This window comes from Lipotes vexillifer, unplaced genomic scaffold (assembly GCF_000442215.2).
Source record: "Lipotes vexillifer unplaced genomic scaffold, Lipotes_vexillifer_v1.1 scaffold1781, whole genome shotgun sequence".
NCBI lineage: Eukaryota > Metazoa > Chordata > Mammalia > Artiodactyla > Lipotidae > Lipotes > Lipotes vexillifer.
In genome coordinates this window covers 229,104-255,252 of record NW_006788426.1, presented here as the reverse complement: position 1 = coordinate 255,252, position 26,149 = coordinate 229,104, and the positions used below count along the sequence as shown (strand labels likewise).

The window sequence follows — 26,149 nt, the reverse complement described above, 5'->3', positions numbered from 1 at the left end:
GGGGGGGGGGAAGAACTCAAATCCAGTACTCTTCAAATCCAAATCTGATTATCTTTTCCCAGCTGATTTACTCTGAGCTATTCAACCCTCCCCCCAGCATTGTTTCTGATTCAGAAATGTATTTACAGTTAAGAGTGGAGTCATATGAATTCAGCTGAAAAAAATGCTTGCATTGTGAAAACACTAAACCATAAAAATAATTGTGAATTATTTTAGGCTGTATCATAGTTGCCAAGACAATTAATAGTTGACACCATCTGTAAAATGAAAATATAATCTTAGCATAAACAATTTTAGTTTTATCTGATGTTTGAAATATGCATTTATGTAACTGCCAAGGTATCAGCTGCCCTTTGTTAGCCAGAAAGTTCCAGGGACAAGACAAGAACAGAACAGCCCTTATTCGTAGATAACAAGCAAAGTGTTTTTTCCTTTGGGAAGGCCTTGTTGTTAACTAATGTTTGAGAATTTGGGGGTGGAAACCCTTGTATTAAACTAGTGCTACATACTATATTGCTACATTGATTGTAAACATCGACCATTAGAAGTTTAAAAGCTGTTTGACTTAAAAATTAGAGCTTTATCTCGTTAAACTACATGAGTTAAATTTGGAAAGCATTTTAGTGGTTGCATTTGAATTTTTTTCAGGGTTTTCACCCTGAAAACATCAGTAAAATTTTACAGTATATTTTACTTATTTACATATGTTTGCAGAAATGGCCTAGAATATTGCTAAGGAGAGAAAGCAAAGAATGGGTAGACATAGATTTGTTAACTTTTCCCACTTAATTTTTTATTTCTTGGCATTGAGCTGAAAAAAAGTTCAATTCTTTCCATCTAAAATTGTATCCTGTTCAACTTTTTTCTCAAGAAAGTACAGTGTGACTAGGTTACTAGGTCTCCATAGGTAACCTATACTTTCTCATTAAAGAAAAAGCTATTTCCCTAACTGCCTGCACTCTTTAAAGCACAAAGTACACAGCAGCTGTTTGAAAACCTTTTTTTCCCTTCCTGTTTTATCTATTTGTCTAAATTGCTACATTGCTTCCATAAAATGCCTCCAGACATAAGGGAGTCACTTGCATAAATGGATGAAGATTTTTGTCTTCCATGAAGGAAAGCTTGCCATGGCCTCTTAATCGTTTTCCTTCCTCTCTCTGGTTCCAGTATCCGGCTGCTCTGATGAACTTGGGAGCCATCCTACACCTCAATGGACGACTCCAGAAGGCTGAGGCCAACTACCTGCGGGCGCTGCAGCTCAAGCCAGATGACGTCATCACGCAGTCCAATCTCCGCAAACTCTGGAACATCATGGAAAAGCAAGGCTTGAAGACCTCCAAGACTTGACACAGTAGGGCCGTACCTCATCCTCCTCCATATTTGAAAGCCGGCTTCATTAACGAACAGAACCTCCCAGCAGTGCTATGACAAGAGCTAGTTTGGACTTCAAGACCGGTGGGGCAGAGGTCACTGAGGTCACTGCCACTTCTGGGAGTATCCACTTTGCTGTGGGCACAGCCGTTAACACCAAAAAGAGGAACATTGGAAACCTCCTGCAGGATATAATTGTTACCCATAGAACCGTAAACCAGAGCACTTAAAACAGGATCTTTTGGCATTCTTAAAGAGGGGAGGGGAGTCTAAGTTTCAAATTTTGTTCAATTTTGAAAGCTAACTTAGAAATTATACTGTTCCTTAAACACTGTGAGAGGAAGTCAGAATTTCTGTTCAGCCATGGTAAACTATTACGGTCAAGTGTTCACACGCAGTGATTCAAGTGTCGTGTGAATCCTGGTGAGCTGGCTGGTTGTCCTGACGCTGCTGTCTTCCCTCTTTGGGACAGCCTGCTTATCAGTGTCTAAAACTTAGGAGACTTTTTTTTTTTTTTTTAATACTGTGTCAGGATCTGTCAGAGTCTACATTTGTTTCCTGACTAGTGCACATAACGTTTTATGATTTAGATGTCACCATCATTTGGGCATCCTTTGCTTTTCATATTCTGAAAAGAGTATACAGAACAGAGCAAACCATGTTTCTCACTGGTGTTGTAGGAGGGACTGGGGAGGCCTTATGTGTTCCAGGCAGGCGTATTTTACTTTGACGTCACTGACGTTTTCCCAAAACTGCCTAGGAGGATTCATTGTATTAATTCTTAGGCTTTTGAAATTGCCTTTTAAAATGGCTATTCCTGGTTAACGCTCATGCTAAGGCGGTAAATCAAAAGGAAGCTTAACAAATGGTCTAGTTCCAATAACTAACCAGCAGCTATTAGACAAAAGGGAAGATGCTTTGTGCCTTCCAGATGTTGCTGGGTTAAAAATCAAGTCTGTGCGAGGGTGTATTAATGATGGTTGCCAACGATTTTATATTTTGGAAAGAGTTGGTATGAAATGCTAATCACTTTCTAATAGGTACCTAAACAGCAGTGCTGATTAAGTTTTTGAGGAATTATTTTTAATCATACTTTGTTCTTCCCAAAAGACATAAAAAATGACTTATTTTAAGCTGCAGTAGACTATAGCATTAGCCCACGTGTTTCTAGGTCTCCTGCCAAGTGCTTTTCACAGTTGAAAACTATTTTTCACTAGCAAATTTGGCATTTTATTTCATTACCTATTAGTAACCACTTCAATGATAATTTCACAAGTAAAAGGCTATAAGGGAAGTAGAGAGAAACATTTACTGAACATTTTTTGACTTGCAGTCAAACTTTGCTACTAAAAATTAACTTTGGAAAAACAACGATCCACTCTCAACTTCTTCCTAGAGAAAGTAGCTATACAATACCCAACATATTTATTTATTTATTATTCTACCATAGCAAAATAACAAAACTTGATTCATTAAACCAGTTCTGCGCAACTTAAAATTAGCTTTTTTTTCTTGTCCTTTCACATTCAGTGTATATATGGTCAGCGTCCCCATTTAAGGGAAGCTGGACATGCAAATAGATCATATTACGTTTTCTTCATATTTTATATGTTTTGCTGCATATCTGAATAAGGTGGGATAAAGAATTAAAGTAGTGTTCCTATGGCATTAGTGTTTCGGTGAGAAGGGCAACATAGAGAGATTTGTTGATGGCATTAAAAGAAGGCCCTCCTAATATGTATATTATTTGGTAAACATTTCACTGAAGGGCCAAAAGTTAAATTATAATTAAATCACTGTGTTTTCAGAATGATATTTAATGTTTAACAACAACAAATACGTGGTCAAACCAAAAGCGTGGGTTGAAGTATATTTTTCATCTTCTAGTGCATTGGCAATTGCAAAAAAAAAATTAATAAAGGCAAAAAGGAATTTAATATAAGGATATAGAGGTGAATTCAGTGTCTAACATTTTTATTTATTTAAATAGTTATTGACCTATGATGACTTCCTAGTCTTAACATTTTGTGTCTTTTTATTGTTATTGTTCTTCTTTTCACACACTTGGTTCTTGGTAGGTTTGCTGATGGCACAGCAGAGGCACTTCATGTTGACCCAGTTCCCAAGTAGCGTTATAATTGGGCCTGTGTCATAAAATGCATGGATCATTAACAACTAAATGTCCCTGACACCCTTCAGTACAGGGCTGGGCTTAGTAACTGACCAACTTGGGGGAAGTGTTGAGGGGGTCTATAGAACATGGTCAAAAAATGTCTCCGCTCAGGGATTTATGGTGGATTATTGCAGACAGTGCTAAAAATATAGAGCACAAGTTTACTAAATTAAAATTTTATTTTTTGAGAAACTGTTGTTTGTATAAATTATCAAGATTTGTAGGCTTTCCTTTTGTAGAAATAATTGTTTTATGTGCCAGAGAATTTCGATTTTGTTTTCAACAATAAAGCATTGATAACAAATACGTTTATAAGCCTTTTTAAAATCGTCTACAGCAGCAACACTTATAACTGTCTTGGATTTTAACAGACCGATGAGAAAGCTGGAAGTCTTCAGAAACTTCTCCCAAACACCATTTTAGATTAACTTTGTAGATTCCTTTAGGTTTTTTTTAATGACCTCATCAAGTTGTCTCACATATTTGGAACTTTCTCATTTGATCCACGATTTACTTGCTAAACAAAAGCTCTTCACTGCACTCTTCGGAAGTAGACAATGAACTAACACAATAACATCAGAGAGCAGTTGTAAGAAGTTGGGGGAATGTTTTGGAAAACTTCCGAGGAAAAACTTCACAGAAATTTCAAGTGAACAAGAAGCTTCAAATTCCAGCAGTACCCCAGGGGTCAAAATACATCTCAAATCTCTATGGAATAACAACATCAAGAGGTCAATATGTGGTGAAGTGGCAGAGGGAATGAAAGCCAGTTCAAAGTCTTCTCTGATTGCATTCTGCAGGGAGACCACCCAAAATCACACTGGAAGAAGGTTAAAATCCTGGTACGCACCTTTCTCTACTACAAAACTAAATATAACAGAGTTACCCTGGTTGCATTGCCATTTCAGCTTGTGGCAGTTCCAATGCTTAAGCCTAGTTTTCTAGCAATACCCTTTCATTAAACTGAGTTGAGTGTTAAATAGTAGGAAGCAAATTCTATAGTATTGGAAATAATATTTAAATTAAGTGAAAACTCATATTCCAAAGGTACATAGAAATGAATTGGAGTGATTACAATTCTTAAATTATCCACAGAAACCCAGTTTTTCCCTTCTAAGAGAATAACCAAGGCTCAGATGCATTTCCTTTCTTTGTACTGTAAATGTATACTATGTGAAAGCTGTCATCACTTTCATTTGTGAAAACATCAAATGAAAAGTCATTGGATCCCCAAATCTCAACTTTTTAGAAAGTGATTTTCAAAAATATCATGTTGATCATGAGCAAATAGTAGATGTAATTTTCATTTGTGGTCTATTTTTTTTTTTCATTTATGGTCTATTTTATGTTCTTCTACTCAACAGTGTGCCAGGCTAGGAAAACAATGTGAGAAAAGAAAGACATGGCCCCTGCCTTCACTGGTTTCAGAGCATAGTGCCTCAATCCAAGTTAAAACTCTACCCTGATTTTAGAATAGAATCAATGATGCAATTATTTCATATACTAAGATGACTTAATATCTAACATTTCTGTAGCCTGTTGCATAACTGCCACTAAGTAGTTTTGGGAACTTGGTTAAATCACTTACCTTGGGCACCTTATACTCCTCAGGTGGAAAGTAAATGGCTTTAGTTACATGTTCACTGAAGTCTTGTTTGGCTCTCACAGGCTAAATTGTTCAGATGTTTTTCATGCCTTACCTGTCTTCGTCTGTTTGGACAGCTATAACAAAACACCACAAGCTGGGTAGTTTATAAATACTAGAAATTTGTTTCTTACAGTTCTGAAGGCTGGAAGTCTAAGATTAGGGTGCCAGCATAGTCGAGTGAGGGACCTCTTCCATGTAGCAGACTTCCTGTGCCCCCTCACATGATGGAAGGGGTGAGAGTTGTCTGGAGCCTCTCTTATAAGGGCATTAGTTCCATTCATGAGGGCTCTGCCCTCATGACCTAATCACCTCCTAATACCATCACCTATGGGCGTTAGGTATTCAACATATGAGTTTTGGTGAAATGTAAATATCCAGACCATAGCAACCTTCTTTCACCTTCATGATCAATCTGTAGTAAGAGAGGTAGAGAAAGTGATTTGTGGGAGTTGGAATAGCTAGAGAAATACCAAAGGGGGCGGAGAAACCACCTCCCGACTCAGGTTCACTGCCTGAGTGCTCTCATGACACAGGACATGTGAGCATAAGGCAGCATGGGGACAGGCTTGCTGCTTGCTAGCTTTGGGACATGGACAGGTTATTTCATACCTCTGAGCCCTGGTTTCCTTATCTGTGGAGCTGGAACATAACCTCACACATCCACAGGGTGTTTGGCATAAAATAACATCCTTATAGCTAAATTTTATCCTATAATCAAGGAATTAGGCAATATATAATTTTGTTATATAAAAATTTTAACAAGATAATCGAATTCTCTGTCAGTGTTTACCTTGTCTACTGTATTTTATGTTCTACTCAACAACAACTCAAGCTTTCCTTATAACTGACTCCTGAATGTGCTGTACCTGAATGTGCTGTACCTGAATGTGCTGTATTCTCTCAGCAGAATAGAGTCGTGCTTTCCTCCAGGATCAGAACTAGAGAATCGGGGTCTTCTAAATATGGCCATTTTTACCAGAACAGTGTTTGAAGTAGGGAATTTGGCCCTGCTTGGGATATTAACACTTTTCTATAGCTCACCAATAAAACAAAACTATGTCATCTTTTCTGTACACAGAAAATCTGACGATATCAGCAACGCTTATTTTAACTACTACAAATTAATGATTACTATTGATTGTACATTAGCCACAATGTGTCTCTATTTGACCTTCAAGCTCTACATTTTTGAGAAAGCCGAGGTGGAGAGAGAAAGGATGGGCACATGGGGAAATGGACAGTTAATTGCCATTAGAAATAATTAAGTTTTTGTTGTAGAAGAGGAGAATTTGATTGGAACAGTTTGAGACTGTGTCCTTTTTGGTTGCTTCATAACCTGCCGAGGTTGAGCCACTGTATTGTAGGGGGGAAAACATTTAACAAAGAAGAGAATGGATAGAACAACCACAGGAGAGGTTGGAAAAAAGTTCAACCAATTTGAAGTTTAAACCAGAACTGTCCATCTATTCTGATTTGAAATATATTTAATTTCTCTCCTACCTCCTTTGGATTTGACAGGAATATCCCTCATTCAAGACAAAGCTATCAGCCATTCTCAAGTCAGATGGAGAGAATAGAGTTCTATATTTCAGTAATAGCTCAAGACTCCTAGAAGCACTTTTTCTAATAATTTTCTATTCATGTATCTTTCTTTTCCATCCCAGAAGACTCAAAATAACTCCTCTGAGAACTTTCTCTTGGCAACATCATTGAGCAGCTAGAGACTATAATGAAAGTTTAGAAAACATATTGAGAGAGAAATCAAGCAAGTAATTTCCTTCCAAAAATACTAAAAATGTCATAAAAGAATTAAAATGCCTTTTTTTTTTCAGCTGGACACTCCTCTAGTATTGTGTAAAAGATCATTGTTACCAGAGAATCAGAATTGGTGAGGGAGGAGACGGGTGAGTTTGTGTTTGAGGAAAGGAAACAAGTGATTACCTTTGATTTTTTAAAAATTAATTTATTGATTGATTGATCGATTTTTGGCTGCATTGGGTCTTCGTTGCTGTGCGCGGGCTTTCTCTAGTTGCAAAGAGTGGGGGCTGCTCTTCGTTGTGGCGCGCGGGCTTCTCATTGAGGTGGCTTCTCTTGTTGCGGAGCACGGGCTCTAGGCACACAGGCTTCAGTAGTTGTGGCGCACAGGCTTCAATAGTTGTGGCTTACGGGCTCTAGAACGCAGGCTCAGTAGTTGTGGCGCACGGGCTTAGTTGCTCCACGGCATGTGGGATCTTCCCAGACTAGGGATTGAGCCCTTGTTCCTTGCATTGGCAGGTGGATTCTTAACCACTGTGCCGCCAGCGAAGTCCCTACCTTTGATTTTAATGTAGGCCCTTTTCTAATCTCATTTAGCAAGTAATGGCCATATTGACTCTGGCGATAATTAGCTTTTTAATTCTGCAGACATCAATTTATTAAATTACTTAAAGCCAATTAATGATCTCAATATGTTTTCATTTTTAGTTATTTTTGTGTTATTTTAAAAATGTTGTTATGCTTAATGTCTGGATATTTTATGTTTTCTTTGCAATAGACTATTATTCTGTAAATGTTCCTTTGCCTATACTTTGTGATGCTGGCTATTTGGGAAATTTCACTGGAATTATGATATTTTAAAGTATCTTTTTAGAAATCTGTCCTATACCACCAAGTATTTAGCTGTTACTACGTAGTATTCTATTAAATTTCAGTTGAATAATTTTGCATTAAATGATATAGAAGGGTACATCAATATTAGGCTTTATTATATCCCATTGGGCCTATTCTCCCAATTCCCTACTGATTATATTAATAAAATGTGATTATACTGGCAAAGCACATCTCTCTATATTGTGAGTCAAGGAACTTCATCAGTTAATTTTTTGTCACTTCTGTTTATAGAACTAATTTCTGCTTGGACTTGTATTCATTCCAAAATTTTGCTCTGTGAATGACACTAAAGATAAGTTAGTCTGCTACTATTTCTCAAGTGGCCACAAAATGATATTCATGGAAATCATAACAGCAATATAAACCCACATGCCACAGAGCAACTAAGCCCACGCGCCACAACTACTGAGCCTGTGCTCTAGAGCTCGTGAGCCACAACTACTGGGCCCTCATGCCACAACTACTGAAGCCCACGCACCTAGAGCCCGTGCTCCGCAACAAGAGAAGCCACCGCAATGAGAAGCCCACCCACTGCAATGAAGAGTAGCCCCCGCTTGCCGCAGCTAGAGAAAGCCCGCACGCAGCAACAAAGACCCAATGCAGCCAAAAATAAATAAACAAATAAAACAAACTTTAAAAAAAATTCTAATATTCTCTCCTGCCCACTAGCAGGAGAGAATATTAGGTTTGACCTCTGCGCTTTGAAATGAAAAAGCTCTAATTTATAGCAGTCAAATGACATAGCTTAGCTTACACATTCACAGGGATCAAACACAGTAGGTAAAGTGTCGAGTCCTAGCTACAGGTTACATCCTACATGGCTCAATGCCAGCCATCTAGAGTTTGTGAAACATCTCTTCTTTGGAGGAGAGGGTAGACACAAAGCTCACCAGCAAAGGTTTGCTCATGGATTCTTTATGGATTGCATACGTGGAAGATATTACTACCTGAAACTCCTAATCACTAAACTCAGTGTGGGTCCCTGATTTAAGACATGAACTCTTCATTTTAAGATAAATTTATGAACCATGCCTAACAAAACACAGCTGGTCTAAGTAAAAGTGGTACAGAGAAGCATTAGGGTCGATGAAACCATTTCCAAAGATCCGTTCCTGTCATCTGATGACACTGCTTGGTTATTTCTTCTGACCTGGCCAGTGATCCAAAGTTCATTAGCAATTTCAACAGGCACAATGTGCAAGATTTCAGTAGACATAACCAAATTGGATGTGATCCTTCATGAGGAAATTGGCTAGCATTTTTTTTTAATTTATTTATTTTTATTTTTGGCTGCATTGGGTCTTTCTTGCTGCATGTGGGCTTTTCTCTAGTTGCGGCGAGTGGGGGCTACTCTTCGTTGCGGTGCGCGGGCTTCTCATTGTGTGGCTTGTTGCAGAGCACAGGCTCTAGGTGTGGGGGCTTCAGTAGTTGTGGCACTCAGGCTCAGTAGTTGTGGCTCGCAGGCTCAGTAGTTGTGGTGCATGGGCTAAGTTGCTCCGCGGCATGTGGGATCTTCCCAGACCAGGGCTCGAACCCGTGTCCCCTGCATTGGCAGGAGGATTCTTAACCACTGCACCTCCAGGGAAGCCCCTGGCTAGCATTTTATCCTTTATTTTACTTGAGGCTCTTCTATTTGGAGTGCACTAGCTAGATGAAAGCTTTTAATAGGCCAGAGAATAATTGTAAAATATGAATAACATGCCATTTCCCTGTTGCAGTATAACAACAGTAAATACATTTGCTACAAGTCTTTATGATCATTGACTAATCTGTGTGATTCCCTTTCACCAACCTTGTCCACCTTCTCTCTGTTATACACACACACGTGCTTGCACACACGTCCATGTACACACACACACACACACACACACACACACACACACACACACACACACACAGTCTCACTCTAACTCACTCACTATGTGGCTGGAAAGTCTACAACTAAACTTGAGTTCAAACATAAGTGTCTGTTCATTTGATCCTCCAGGAGAGGAAGTCATGAGAATTGAGACATACTCTGAAATGTTTTGATTAGCAGAGGAAATAAAGTGAGATCAAAGCTTTTGTCCTTCAGTGAGCAATTTAAATCCAGACAAGCAAAAGTCCAAAGGAGATGAGGGCAGGCACTTCTTAAGCTACTGTTGTGAACACCTTGGCATATCTCTTCACACTCTCCTGTGTGCCTGTCAATAAGCAAGCTGAATCACTCCTCTATCTAGGGCACTTTCCTGTCCTCCTTCTGGAAAAGAAATACCACTCAGATCATGAGAAGACATGGCAGATGTAGATTTGTTGCTCTCCATTTTCAGGATAAGAGAAATTGCCAAAATGACCTTTAAATATCTTAGTGTTCATCTTGGAGACATTTACCAAATGATTAAGCAATATGAATTCTCTAATACAGGAAGCAACACACTCAGTAATTCTAAGCACTGCTGAAAATGAGGTGACCACTGGAGCACCCCAATTATATCACCTTTCTCCATTGGCTTTAGCTCCCCGGGTGATGTTCTATGCCATACATGGCATTCAACTTGCTCCTTGGAATTGCAGGGCAGTGGGGTCCTTCCCATAGATATAAATCTGAATGAAGAGAGTTAATTATTTCATTTTTTCACTCTCAAGATTGTGTTCCTGTTGTAATTATCTTTTTTGCATGCAGAGCATTTTGCAGTTTTCAAAAGCCTTCATATTATTTTTATACTTAGCTCTTGAAAACAATTTGACAAAGTAGAAAAGAGAATCATAATTACCCTCAAATCCAAACTCCAGATGAGGATTCAGAAGCTTAGAATGGCCATACGACTCATTCAAGATCACGTTCGGTACAAAAGCAGGTCTTTCTCTCTCCTAATTTTATGACTTTAGTCTAAATCCTGGGCAGGCATTGATGGGTATGGACACAATCAATACACCATTATTCCCTTAGTCTCTGAGGATCAGATGTGATTGACGAATGTTTCCATCTGAAAGACTTCCACTGAAAACTAGAGACCAATTCCACCTACATCCCTACCTGGTGAGAGGGTAGAAAGAGGACAAGAGGATCATTCAATTGTACAACAAGAATACATGGGTCACAAAAATAATTTAGCTTTTTTCCAGTCACTTTGTTCTCTTTCTTTACTTGTCTGTAGTGAGGGGTTGGCATGAATTGCTTCTAATTAAAGTGTACCAATTGCAGCTTTCTCCTGCAATTCAGGTGTCAGCTGAGCTCAGCCGATGTTTGGCCTCCCCATCTTCTATGGAATGTTTGGTGCAGTTCCCTAGTTCTTGTGAATACCTGCCTCTCACATCCCGAGGCTCTGAGCCTGGGCTTCCACGCTTCTCTCTTGGTTTTTTCTTCTTGCTGCTCTGCCGTTCAGAGCAGACTCTTTTCTGATTTCCCCTAAAACCATTTGCATTTGTGTATATGGCCAGCTTTAAAGGTTTTGTTGGCACAGTGGTTTTAATCAAATAACTTAAAATTGAATATGAACATCCTTGTTTTCTGTTTTTCTCTAGCCTCTCCCGGCAAGAGGGATTTCTCACTGGTTACCTCTCTCCGTGAGTTTCAGTCCCCTCTCAGGGGGTCCTCTCTCCTGTGCTCATCCTAATCTCAAAACTCCCGTTACCTGCTTATGGAAAGGCCTCCAGACCTGTCCTCCTATAAGGAAAGCTGATTATCCAGGTGTATTGCAAAAAAAAAAAAAAAAAAAAAAAAAAAGTAGATAACTAATAAGAACCTGCTGTATAACAAATAAGTAAATAAATAAAATTTTTTAAAAAGTGTACTCGAAATGTTCCAAGATGATGATTTACCTAGAATTTTTTAAATATTTGAAAATTTCTTTAGGACTAGGTTCTATCACACCATTTTTAAAAAACTTAGTTGTTTCCACATTTTGGATATTATGATTAGTGCTGCTACGAACGTTTAAGTACAAGCTTTCATGTGAACACGTGTTTTCAATTCTTTTGGATAGATACATAGGAGTAAAACTGTAGGGTCATAGGACCATTCTACATTTAGTTTTTTGAGCAACTGCCAAACTGTCTTCCACAGTGGCTTCCCCACTTTACATTCCCATCAGCAATGAATGAGCGTCTACGTCTCCATGTCCTCGTCGATGCTTGATATGTTCTTTTTTTTTCATTATAACAGTCCTACTGGGTGGGATGTGGTATCTCATTGTGGTATTTATTTGCATTTCCCTGATGGCTAACATCATACCATGTTTTTTTGTTTTGTTTTTGTTTTTGTTTTTGTTTTTTGCGGTATGCAGGCCTCTCACTGTTGTGGCCTCTCCCGTTGCGTAGCACAGGCTCCAGACGCACAGGCTCAGCAGCCATGGCTCACGGCCCAGCCACTCCACGGCATGTGGGATCTTCCCGGACCGGGGCACGAACCCGTGTCCCCTGCATCGGCAGGCAGACTCTCAACCAGTGTGCCACCAGGGAAGCCCCATCATACCATTTAAAAATTTTTTTAATTTTAGTAACAATGAAGTTTGCAAACGAATTGAGGAAATAATTGACAATATTATGGAAACTTTCTTTTCTCTCAGTTTGCTTTAATGTTATTAACTAATTCAGATAATGCCTGGCTTATAAAACTTAACTCTTTGTTGGTGTTTGACTAATGGACTGTTGCCATTCATCATGCCAGAAAAAGACCCCTCCTAATGTACCATATTGCCTCAGAACAGAGTTATTTTTCATATCCCTTATCTTGCAACCTTATCTATTCAGCTATAGTTATACAAATAGTTTTAAATGCCTCCTACTGCAGAATTTAATTTTGATGGATGGAGACCCAGTCTCAAACCTACAAAGAGTGTGATGATGAGGGAACCAAAAAAATGAGACGGATGTTTAAGGACAGGCATATTTTGTTTCACCTTTTAACTTTAAGTGGAGATAATAAATGAACACCAACAAAAAAGTCCATATGCAAGAATCTTGCTCATGAATTTGGCACATTCATTGGGGTTTTTTCGGTTAATAACAAGCGGTAACTTTTGAATTCATAAATACCTGATATATCGAATTTGTAAGTTGATTAAAGTTAGTTTACTTCATCACTTTCTATGCAGAAGTCTATGCCAAACCCTATTAAAAGTTTCATCAGTTTAGGGATTTCTTATCTGAAGGGTCTGTTTGCCCTCTGTCTCTCCATAATTGTCTTCAATAGAATGAACGTGATTAATGGGCTGTTTCATTTTTCAGGATAAAGCTTTTTCCTTTTCCCAGCAATGCTAGCAAATTACTTGATTAATATCAAAAAGCTCTCATTCACACATAACCTTTGAATAAACAAGTTGTGATACTTTTGGCAACATGTGAAGAGGTATTCCTGTAAGTAGGATATAAAGGAAATTGCCTTTGTAATTAAATATATAAAGAGGGAGCCTATTTTTTGCTTGTTACAAATCCTTTTTTTTCTTCTCTCTTATAAGTGGAGAATGTATAATGAGATTGGGCAAAAGCAGAATGCAGGATATCTTTCTCTATGCTAGGTTTCCATTTGTATTTCCCTCACCACTGGAAGCCAGGAAGAAAACTGTGAAACATTTATGAAACCTAAATAGGGTTTCTAGTTCATAAATTTTAGGGCTCTTTAGCATTCTGTTAAAGTGCAGCAACAGGAAGTAATCAATCCCTTGTTGACTGATAGATATCCCCCCCCCAAAAAAATTCCTGATATTAATTCTTTAAAAATCAGAGTCTGGATAACAGCTGTTTTCATGGAGCAGAGAAAAGGCCTTTATGAATAAGAAAGAATTTTAAATGAAAATGGAGGAAAGTGAAAGGAACTAAAATATGTCCTCATCATACAGTAAATACTTTATATACATCCTGTTTCATATAGAAAATTAAAGCTACCCTTTATTGCTGCATTGTTAGTTCCCTATCCAGTAGTCATTTCTCTAATAGTTCAACTTGATTAGAACACCAACTTTGTCATAGATTTTTGCCCAGATCCGGTTGATGGGTTATCATTGGTCCAAGCCAGAGGTCAGCAAACTATGGTCTCCTGGGCCAAATCAGGCCCACCATCTGTTTTTATACAGCCTGTGAGCTCAGATTGTTTTGTACATTTTTGAATGGTTGAAAAAAAATCAAAAGAATAATATTTCATCATATGTGAGAGTTATGTCAAATTTCCGTGTCCATAAATAAAGTGCTACTGGAATACAGCACTCAGTCATTTATAGATTGTCTATGGTGGCTAGAATGGCAGGATTGAGTGATTACAGCAGAGACTGTATGGGCTACAAAGCTTAAAATATTTACTATCTGGCCTGTTACAGAAAAAGTTTACCAACCCCTCGTCTAAGCGAATTGTGATAGTACTGTCTCTGGCTTTTCCAGGCTGCAGTCCAGCTGGCAGTGCCCATGTGACAATGAAATGCAAGCAGCGGTCTGCTAGGCGGAATTCTGGAAAGACTTTGCTTTCTTCAGAAAAGGCTGGCATATTAACTGCCCCTTCAGGTCTTGAATAGGAAAGTGAAATCTGAAGGTGAGAGCAGCCATCTTGCAACCATGGGGTGATGAATATAAAAGCCAAAACCAGCACCTTAGAGGAAAGGGAAAGACCTGAGTTCCTGATAAAATTGTTAAGCAGCTGAATCAAGGCCAATACCTGCTTATTGCCAGACTTCCTGTTATGTGAGAAGAATCACCCCCGTCTGTAAGGCAGTCTTCACTGGGCATTTATTCACTAGCAGGCAAATGCCTTTCTGACTGACGTGCCCTCTTTCTTTCCTTTAGGCCTAGAACCTATTTGGTCTCAGTTGTATAAGAGGAGTTGTGGGGGCCGGGAGACCCGTCCTGGCATCCGTTCAATAGGCAGGAAGTAGGTAGCCATCTAATCTTTCCACCGGTAAGGTTGCACCTGAATTTGCTCATCCTAACAAACCAGTGTCCTCAGCAGCATTATCTTGATATTTGGGGAAATGGTTATGAGAACAGTCTATTTCCCTTAGTTACTACAAGTAGCTCACAGCAGAAGGTCGTTTACATTGCTGAGGGTGGTAGCCCCCCTCCCCCTCCCTCCCAGTTAGATAGATGTTCCACCCTCTGTCCTCCCATAAGGTTCAGGTTAGAATGTTATTCCACTCATGACACCATATTCTGTGTATTATGTCAGTTTGTTTACTCAGCTCCAAGTGCCTCAAGGGCAACATCACGTCTTATTCGCTCTGTCACCCTAGCCTCTAGCACAGTGCCTCATACATTATAGGTGACGAAGGGGTGAATGGAAGGAAAGTGGGCAGTACTGTTGTCAGATAAAAGAATGCAATGTGGAATAAAACAAATATATTCTTTAATTTATCAGATATTTATTGAGTCTCTATGACATGCCTTTTTCTGGGCGATGGGAATGGATAAATTGATGAATAAAACCAGCATCATTAGAAAAGCCAACATTTACTGAGTACTTACTAAACGCCAGATACTGTTCTAAGCACTTTATAAGTGTTGGCTTATTTAATTGTAACAAAAATCCTGGTGAAAAACCTGAGGCACAGAAAGGTTAAGTAACTTGCCTCCAATCACACAGTTAAAGGTGATTGAATTAGGACTGGGATTCATGTCCAGTAGGTCTAGTTCCAGGATACTACTTACTTACTTACTTACCACTATACTTTCACGCTGCTTTTCTGATGTATTAGGTGCAGAGAATATAGTGTGAAGGCTACTGCCCTCCATTATGGAATTCCAAAGCAAAATAATATAAGCTACAGTTTGCATGATGGAGATCTAGGTCCAGGCTGCTGGGTTTCAAGTCCTGGCTGCAGCATGAATTTGGCTGGCCAAAATATTCGTTCAGGTAAGATATTACATCTTACCTGTAATATCTCTGTAAGAGGTTACAGAGAAACCCGAACGAACATTTTGGCCAACCCAATATTTGAGTATGTTAATTAACCTCTCTGTGCCTCAGTTTCCTTATTTGTAAATTCGAATCATAATGATATCTAACTCACAGGTTTGTTGTAGGGATTGCATGAATTAATACATATAAAGTGCTAAAGACAGTGCCTGGCATTTTTTTAGGTGTAAAACAACGGTTGGATGTCATTACTGTTGCTGTAGTGGGTAGTTTGGTAATTACTACATCGTAATAATACTAACAATAGCTATTGCTATTGTAATACACTCAGGGGACATGTAGTCAGACCATAAATGATCTCACAAATAATTTTATATAAAGTGACAAGTAGTGATTAAGTGTTGAACAGGTATATTAGAGTTCTCCCAAGAAGCAGAACTAGAATGAATAGGATATATTGGCTCATGAGGAGAATTGCCTCACAAGATTGTGGAAGCTGAGAAGTCCCAAGATCTTCTGGAGACTTAGGGGAGCTGATAATACCATCAGCTGGAACAATACCGTTCCAGTCCAAGTCTGAGTTCAAGTCCAAGAACCAGGAGTGTGAAAGGTATAAGTTCCAGTCTGAGTCTGAGTCCAAAGGCAGCAGAATAGTTATGTCCCAGCCTGAAGACAGTCAGGCAGAGAAAGCAGATTCTCCCTTACTCAACCTTTTGTTCTATTCAGACACTCAATAGGTTGGATGAAATTCACCCATGGGAGGGCACTGTGTTTTACTCAGTCTACAGTTCAAATGTTAATCTCGTTCAGAAACACCCTCAGAGACACATCCAGGATTATGTTTGTCCAAATGTCTGAACACCCCGTAGCCCAGTCAAGCTGACATGTAAAATTAGCCATCACAAGTTGTACACACACACACACACACACACACACACAATATCCATACCAAAATAAGGAGGAAATACTCCTGACAGTACAGTCCATGTTTCTGTAACTGGTCACATGGTTGTAGCTGATATTTATGCCTGTCTTCTACCACCGATTCTGTATTTTCTTTGCCTTCAGCAAGTACCTCAGCTGGTCGTGATTCTTTACCTGGTGGAGTGACCCAAACCTTTATTCCTGAAGCTTCTGAGCCATTAGTAGTGCTGCCTGGATTAGGTTGTTGAAGTTTTCCATTGATCTTAATCACAGAGCATGGTAATAGTAAGAGACGCCCTACAGGGTCTCCTGTATTCTAGACATGCTCTTCCTTACCTCCATTATAGAATAATAGTCCAATTTCCCTTGATAGTCAGGGTCAATCACCCCAGCCAACACCATAATTCCCTTCTTTGCCTGTTGATTCAGAGGCATGAGGAGTATAACATGACCAGGTGGCAGTCTTAACTTCCAGTTCAATGGAATTATTGTGTCTCCTGGTAAAAACATTCTTCTCTCTGGATAAGACCTCTAGGCTGGTAGGGCATAAGGTCAAGAGAACAGGAACCAAAAACTTTGCCAGTGGGTCACTAGGAGTAATGATGTGTAGTGAATTTCCCATTTTTACCCTTTGATTCCTGGGCTCATGAATCCTGGCTATTGGAGAGGCAGCACCATATATTGGATGCTGATTCTGAGCATATACAGCCTTCTGGAGAACCTAGCTGCAGTCCTGCAAGGTATTGCCATCTAGCTGTCACTGTAACTCAGTCTTTAAAAGGCCATTTCACCCGTTATCAAACCAGCTGATTCAGGATGACCAGTGAATTACATGAGCGTGGGTCCATTGCCAATCTTCACTTGCTGTGAATTGAGTTCCTTGATAAGAAGCAATGTAAAACATGACAGTAGATAAGGCATTCTATAAGTCCACGGGTGGTGGTTTTGCAGAAGCATTTCGGGGAAAGTAAATCCATATCCAAAGTAAGTGTGTATTCCAGTAAGAAAAAAATGCTGCCCTTATTACGATGCAAGCCATCCAATATGGTCAACCTGCTACAGGTAGCGGGCTGATCACCCTGAGGAATGGTGCCATATGGGGGACTCAGGGTTGGTCTTTTGCGGCTGGCAGATTGGGCACTCAGCAAGGCCATAGCCAGATTGGCTTTGGTGAGTGGAAGTCCATGTTGCTTACACCATGCATGACTTTTATCTTTGCCACCATGGCCACTTTGTTCATGAGCCCATTAGGTGATGATAGGGGTGGCTGGGGAAAGAGGGTGATTCTCACCCACAGAATAGGTCATTTTTTTCCACTTAATTATCAAAATGTTCCTTTGCTAAGTCACCTTTTGGTGAGCATTCACATGGGACACAAATATCTTCACATTTTTGCCCACTCAGAGAGGTCTATCCAAATATTTGTCATCAATTGTCCCCAGATTTCCTTGTCATCAGTTTTCCAATCATATTCCTTCCTGACCATCCAGCCAAACCATTGGCCATAGTCCATGGATTGGTATATAACTGCATGTCTGGCTAATTATCTTTCCAAGCCAAGTGAACATCCGGATACACTGCCTGATGCCCTGCCCTCAGCGAGGATTTCCCTTCACCACTGTCCTTCAGGGATGTCCCAGCGAGGAACTGTGATCCTGCAGCGTCCACTTCTAGGAGGTTCCTGCATATTGTTCAGAACCATCTGTAAATCAGGATTCTCTTCCTCTGTCAACTGAATATAGGGAACTCCCCGTGAGGCCATAGATACAGGCTGAGAGAGAAAAGGTGGTGTAGCCGGAGTGGGCACCATGAGAATTTGGGAGGCAAGATAGGTGGCACAATACACTTCTACTTCTTTTCCCCTTGAATTGAAGATGATCCCTGGTGCTGTGTGATCAAGTGGCTAGGTATGTCTATTACACCCACATCAAAGTTACTGCTCATATAAAGACTTGCATTTTGCTTTATGGCCACATTCTTTACCAACCTCCCGGATTTTTTAAAAATTGTGCTTTGCATTGTGTTAATGTTTACTATTCTGAGGAGACCATATAATGTTGGAAAGACGTGGATAAATTCATCACTGCCTTGGGGAAATATGTCTGATGAACAGGGGTGAACAGTCTTGGCTTGAACACATTTCCATTGAGCAGAGAGCAGGATTTTGAGACCTGGGGGGCTAGGCCAGGAGAGGAATGGAGCCTGAAGGAGAAAGGAGCAGAATGCTCTACATGCTTCAGCCAAGGCCTGGGAAAGCTGGGAAGACCCAAGCCCGGAGAGTCAGACTTACTCAGCCATCAAGTCCAAGCACCGGAGGTAGAATCAAAAGCCAGCGTAAAGAGCCCTAAATTGGAAACTGGATCCAACCAAGCGGTGGGCGAAAAGGCCTGAGCAAATCAAGGTGGTTCACGCGATTGCTGTAAAAATTCCTGAAGTGTTCCTGGTTACTTCTCGTGGACCTCAGCCTGGCTGTACTTCTGCAGGACATGCAGCGTATGATGTCCATGCAGGATATGATGCTTTAACATACAGAGGGGAGTGAAGGGTAGGGCAGAGAGGAGAAGTAGCGTCATTTATATTCAAAACATCACATATTTTAGAGGCCTAAACTATTTCATTTGCTCATGCATTTTTCACTTCTCTATAGGGCTATTTATACTTCATTCATTCATTCCTTACCTATCCCTTAAGTTATGGAGATTTAAAAGGCCCTATGTAACGAACAGAAATAATACAATGGAATTAGAGGTGGAGAATTATGAAAAAGAAAACATGAACACCAATGGAAAACTGAGACAAAGTAGAAAGTCAGGGAACCATGTTTGTGTTTAATTCCTCAATATAACTGAAAACCCTCAAGAAAAATATGATGGAAGCCCATCTCATAATATCTTAATGGGTGATAAGGTCAAAATGAAGACTAAATTGGGTATTCAAGAGCTGAGATGTCTCATCCCAGCTCCGTCACCCCCTTCCAATCAACGACGAGCCCTCGGTTTCAGTTTCCTCTCACATAAAACAATAATCATTGCTTAGTGAAAAGAGCCAAGGTTAAGAATCAGCAGTGTCTAGATCTTTCTCTGCCACCTGACCTTGGAAAATTTATTGAACCTTTCAGATCCTCAACTTTTTCATCTGTTAAATGGAAATCATGTGGAATTTAGACAATCTGTGATGCATTTAGTAGAACACACCATGACATTTGCAAATGTTCTATCTGTTTAAAAATAAGGTATCGAAGCAAGTGATCTTGAAGGTCTCATATAGTTTCAAATTCAGATTCTTTGAGTTAACTCTTTATCATATGAAATTTTAATAACCATTACTCTTTTATCAGTGTTTGCTAGAAAAATTTATCTGTGAATCACACAACCGATTATATTCTTGGCATAACCACTAGGGAACTCAAGAAAAATAAATGCAAACTGACAGCAAAACTGACTATAAACGTTTGTAAATCCTTATAAAAGAACAGGCTACAGATGAAAAGCTTTCCTTGGTTTCAAATGAAACTAAGTTCGAGACAAAAATTTATATACCAAAATGCTGCGGTGTAAAGGAAAAGCGCATAAGAGCTCTTTAGCTCTTATGGGAGATGCTTTCTCCCATCGTCTGTTTTGCAAAATACAGTAATAATCCTAATAAAGAATTAATTGGAAAGCTACTTTGGATCACAAGAAATTATGACAAAAGGATAACTTTTCCAACGAATGTCACTGAAGTTTATAGGAAGAAAAACCACTTTTTCTAGGGGAGATGCTGATTTGTGGGGGGATGGGCTGAGGAATACTGGTTCAGAGAGAAGGAGTCTGCAATGAATGGTCCTGATAGCTTCTTGGATGCTGCCAGAAGAATAGAAAAAGAAGTGAAGATGGAATAAAGACAGGATATACCATGTATTAAAGACCTATTTAGTGATCAAAACTGCATCGGAAGCTTCACTTTGATTTCTTACTTAAGCCTTACAATATCCTAAAAGGATAGTTCAGTTCTTTTTAATCTAGTAGGAGGGAATCAAGATTACAAGAATTACAAGGATTGAGTAACTGCCCAGGATTCAACTGGTGGTAGATAAGCGATAAACCATGATTATAGAAAATGAGCTTGTCTGACTATAAAACTTATGCCGTTTCCCCTCTGCCAGGCTGAGAGAAGGTTTCTCTTGGGAAGCCAGCTGCAAACCTATTTCAGCCGGGCTGGACTACTATTTATCACCACTACAGTAGCTGCCATCCTCATGACTGGGATACAAAGCATGTAGCTGACCAAGCACAGGGAATAGTGTACATCTGTTCCTTTATCTCCTTGGGAGGTGCCGAGGAGGGAAGCAGCAGTGGTGAAAACCATCTGAGGCAGGGCACAAGGGTGCCTGTGGATGGCGTCTTACCATTCCTCTCTCTCAACTTCTCTGAAGAGAGGGGAGAGGTTACTGATAACAATAATGTAAAAAATATCTTTACACAAACAGTATTTTTATCATTCATAGAGAACGTCCGAATATATATGGAATGTATCCACATTATATATATATATATATATTTATATATATTATTTATGTACACATTATTTTATTTATATGAAATACCTTATTTTATATATGAATATATATAATATATATATTCATATATAAAATAATATGTATATATTATTCATATACATTATTATATACATACGCTATTCTGTTCCTTTTCATGGCCATAATTTGTAGTTATGAAGAGGATATGAAAACAGAGAAATCTGAAGTCTAAAGTGCTAGCAAGTGACAGACACAAACACAAACCCAGGTCACCTATCTACCTTCTGTTACAATCCCAGCACTCACTAGAAGATAGTCTGCCTGTTTTAGTATAATTTGCCAGTTTCACAGGGCAATTGCAAAGCTGACTTCCTATTTGAAATTAAGATTCTTTACTTCCTCAGAAGAAAGCTTCTATATACAAAATATAATGGCATAGTAATGAGCTCCCCTGAGTGTATCAACCCTCTATGCCCACCCTCAAATATTACCCCTCTTTTGGTTCCTGTAGTGTCCAAAGTAAAAATCAACAGGAATAGTTGGTGGCTGGGAGAGCGGAGAAATTGGAAGTTCAAAAGAGTTGAATAACGTATAGGAATAAGTCCTTTTTTTTTTTTTTTAAACAATTTTCAACGTATTTATTTTTTTTAATTAATTTTATTTATTTTTGCTGTGTTGGGTCTTTGTTTCTGTGCGAGGGCTTCCTCCAGCTGTGGCAAGTGGGGGCCACTCTTCACCGAGGTGCGCGGGCCTCTCACTATCGCGGCCTCTCTTGTTGCGGAGCACAGGCTCCAGACGCGCAGGCTCAGTAGTTGTGGCTCACGGGCCTAGTTGCTCCGTGGCATGTGGGATCCTCCCAGACCAGGGCTCGAACCCGTGTCCCCTGCATTAGCAGGCAGATTCTCAACCGCTGCACCACCAGGGAAGCCCGGAATAAGTCCTTTTGAATGGTGAAATCTTGGTTTAGAAATACTTCCTTTTTGGAAGAGATGCTAGGGTGGAGAGAAGGACCCTGTTATTTAGAGATAGACTGGGGACTATGAACAATCTCTCCTTTTCAGTTTCTTGTCTTTGAAAATGTGTGATGCTGCTAAAATAATTCTCAGCCAATTGAATATCCATTGAACAAAAAACATAGATGACATTTTTTTAGATGAAGCCTCTCTGTTTCATGCTAATTATATCTGACCACCGATATCTTGAGAGCAGTGCAAGGTATTCATGGGAGGTGTATCAGAAGTTTGGTGTAAGAAATAATTTCTATCCACCTTGTATTTGCTGACAACAGATGAGAACACAAACACAATAGGAAAATTCCTTTGGGGACTCCTGATCAATCATGTAGTAAAATGTGTTTATTTCTTTGTTGAAGAATATTAAACGTAAAAAATTGGAACATCAACGCAGTTCATCTTAGATGTTCAAAATTATAGAAGTGGAGAAAAGAAAACATCTATGGCAATGATTCTGAACTAGTACTGAATCTGAAACATTGCTTGATCTCAAATTACGTCTTTTAAATCAACTTGGGAAATGACATAGCCATATTTAATTCCCCCGAGAAGAATAGTTCAGTTCCAACCATCTGCTAAATTAAGCAGCAGTGATTATAATGAACATTTACAACAGACCTGATGCAAAAGGGGATAATAACTTTATGCATAAGACAAAGTCCTGGGAGGTTACTGCAATCTCAAAGATGAAGATGGAAATTAGGAGACCAGATTTTACAGTGTACTGGAACTCTAGGAGTGGTGAAGGTCAAAGTGCAACATCACATTTCCTTACATTTTTATTTCATTTTAGGAAAAATGGTCACCAAATTCTATCAAACTACCAGTTTTCCAGATTTTTCTTTCACCATGTCTCATCAGATCACTAGTTTTTCTTTTTCCTGGTGGTAACGGAGATTTTGTTTTCTTGTTTATTGTCCCTTCCTCTGTGCAGGTACAAAAGTTTTCAGCATAACTTGTAACAAATGTAAGAAGACCAAAAAATTAAAATAGCTGGTCTCCTAAGGACCAGTAACCCTGGAAGATGTGTCATTAATGAGTCTAGCAGTTTTCTTCTTTGGTCCTTGAATGGATGGTCAATGTTTCTGCAATTTTCTGGCAGTGTTTATTTACGCGTGCAGGTGCACACACATTTTCCATGAAACTAGTTGCCTCAGACTATTATTATTGAGGTGAAATAGTAATAATAATAATAAGTTTTTCAGCCTTGCCTGCCCTGGAGTGTTGCCTATGTTTATTCTTCAACCGGAGAAACTGTTTTCATAGCACAGGATCACATTATTAAATATTAGCAGGGACTCCTCATCAAAAAAGAAAAAAAAAATTGTATTTGCACGTGGCTCCAAGTTCACAGAAAATAAAATGCCTTAGAAGTTCTTTTTCCTCCAAATGCCAACAGAGCTAATATGATAGGGGCACTAAGGCATCTGGGAGAGAGCTAAGTGATGTTTTAGATTTTCAAAGACATTGTTCTGATTGTGTTGCTGCCTCCACCACCGACAGGATTTGAAAGCTCGAGAACAGGGGAACCTCCCTCTCCTTCCTCACGCACACACCCACTGCCGTGGAAGATATGAGTCTTCACAACAGTCTCACTCATGAAATGCCTTCCCTGAACTTTACAGTCTATGGAACAAAGAGGTCTGGAAATTGATTAAAGGCACTAATTATTGTAGTTGCATTTAGAGGTGTGATTGACAGGGCAGATCCCAGGGAAAACACAAATAGTCTCTCCTACTCTAGCAACTGCTCATATGTTAATTTACTAGAATTAAGCATGTTCAGATTACATAATGCAAATAATATTCAGTTTAGGAATACTAGTGAGGTTAATATACACAGAGGTCTTAAAGGGCCTTTCTTTTTTTTTTTATATCACTAATTGTACCTAGCGGAGTCTTTTAACAAGGCTTTCTTCTTTCTTAATGCCATTTTGTAGGGATATTGGGATAATTCATTTCAAATAATATTGAACTCTGTGAAACTCAAAGACCCATGAGAAGATGTTTGCCCATCACCCATTCATTTATCCATCCATCCATCCATCCATACATACATACATACATCCCCTAAACATTTATTCACTCACCATATATTTCTTAAATCACTACCATGTTTCAGGCACATAGTGAGCAAGAAAGATATAGTTTCTGCCCTCATGTGGCTTATATTCAAAATAGAAAAGACAGAATATTGAAAAGAATGATTGATCGGGTATTTTTGACAGACACTGTGTTAGGTTCGGCAAAGAGGCAAAGAGTTCCCTCAGATGTCACTCCCAAGGACTTAATATCCTAGGCACATGGCCTCCTAGCCTTTCTAAAGTTTCCCACATTCCAGTAGTGACTCTGAGGCAGAAGTCTCCAGACCCGAGAGACCACATGGGCTAGTCCAGCTGATGTCTCTGTGGTAATCAGGGAGGACAGATGCCAGACTTAATGATAAGCAGGAGTGGCAAGAAGAGGGAAGTGCCCAGTGAAAATGCCGGCAGTGTGCCAAAGCCACACAGATGATCGTTATTTTTGCAGAAAGATACAGTATGCCGCACGTGAGAAATGTCAAACTGAATACAATTCCACTTGCTTAAATGGCAGGAGACAAGGATTTTTACCTGCTCTTTCGGTGAGGCTAACTGGAGAAGCAGTGAATGCACATCAGCTGGAGAGGAGGAAATAGGAGACACACTGATTCTGGATCAGCCTCACCTCTAGAGGCCACAGCCATCTGGGGGTTTGGCTTCCTCCCTGGGCCATCACAAGGAAGTGCTTGTAGGATCCACACAAACTTCTATTCATTCCCCAGTCTGTGGTTTCTCTCCCTGCCTCTCCCACCCTGTGGTTGCAAATGCTGCTCTGGAAGACAGCGATACAATCGCAAGTTAACAGGCATGTACAACCTACTTTAATGTCTGTAGACTAAAATTTGTCTTTCTACCTCAGCCTTCCCAATAGGTGTCGCATGTTGAACTAACTCGTCAATTTTGAGGCAATATTTGCACTGTCTTGAAAAAGAACCAGGTTCATAGGCGAGTGCGTCTTCCGGAAATGAATGCATTCAATGAATTATTTATCGAGACTCTTGGGTATATTACTGCTGCCTTGACAATAGCTTTGGCTTTTGAGTGAATTATGGGGTCTAGGGTACTGGCCCCAGAGAATGTCTTAGGAGGTCAGGAAAGTAGTATGTTTTATAACATCACTAGGGTAACTGCGAGAGGTGTGAGAGAACTGGTGGATTTAACGCGTCGCTTCTTTAGACAGCTTATGTTTTCATTTTCTATGCCAGGTTTATGTCAAAAATGATATTTTGGCAGTGAAATAACAATAACTAAAGCAACTAGCTAAAATGTGGGAATTCAGTCAGTTCAGTGATTTAGGATCAGGTAGACAAAATAACTCATTTTTAAAAAATAATTTTTGAAGGGAAAGATATTTCTGGATGTTTTATTCAACTCTGCACGTATACATAGCATAAATAAGTATCTTCTTAGGAAGTAGGTAACTTGCAGCAACTGATCAGGTACAAAGTTAAAAACAGATGTTTTATTGAAAGCCATAGATTGTTTGCAAACTTGAACTCTCTTTGCCTTAGATCTGCCCTTACTTAAAGATCTAACACACTTTATATTTCTGTATTTTAGATAAAACTAATAGCATAGACCTATGATTTCCAGCTCTGCCACGTCACATAGAATTATGAAAATATTTCACTTATCTAGTCTTCATTTTGTGATCCAGTGACAAAATAATCAAGTGTTTGTGTGATAGAGCAGCAATAATAATAAGAGTTCTTTGTTTCTATGATTCTGCCCCTACTCACTCTGTGATAAATTGATACCTTCTCGCAAGGGCTTGTAAATGTAGAGCTACTGACTAAGACACGCCATTCTGCCATTCTGGTCACTTCTCTGATCATCCCAATGATGTCTCCTGTCCCTCAAAAGTCTAGTGTTTGGTTCCACATCTGGTTGGTCTTGCTTGTGGCTCAGACCATTGTGTGTCCCATTCTTTTTTTTTTTTTTTTTTTTTTTTTTTTG

General features: G+C 39.4%; 2 protein-coding genes across 2 annotated transcripts in view; one reads left to right on the top strand and one right to left on the bottom strand.

The window, feature by feature from the left end:
- Positions 1-1,377, top strand: part of TMTC2 (transmembrane O-mannosyltransferase targeting cadherins 2) — a 407,491-nt gene extending 406,114 nt beyond the window's left edge. The window contains exon 12 of the mRNA XM_007461593.1: positions 1,168-1,377. Coding sequence (XP_007461655.1) covers positions 1,168-1,347 — 180 coding nt within the window. The 3' untranslated portion in view covers positions 1,348-1,377. The remainder of the gene's footprint in view (positions 1-1,167) is intronic.
- LOC103076927 (putative inactive deoxyuridine 5'-triphosphate nucleotidohydrolase-like protein FLJ16323) overlaps positions 1,365-26,149 on the bottom strand; it is a 51,920-nt gene continuing 27,135 nt past the window's right edge. The window contains 12 exon segments of the mRNA XM_082931227.1: positions 1,365-1,553; positions 5,133-5,213; positions 14,146-14,400; positions 16,610-16,947; positions 16,950-17,107; positions 17,109-17,372; positions 17,612-17,642; positions 17,645-17,974; positions 17,977-18,060; positions 18,063-18,245; positions 18,248-18,295; positions 18,298-18,487. Of these exon segments, the coding sequence (XP_082787353.1) occupies positions 1,365-1,553; positions 5,133-5,213; positions 14,146-14,400; positions 16,610-16,947; positions 16,950-17,107; positions 17,109-17,372; positions 17,612-17,642; positions 17,645-17,974; positions 17,977-18,060; positions 18,063-18,245; positions 18,248-18,295; positions 18,298-18,487 (2,151 nt within the window).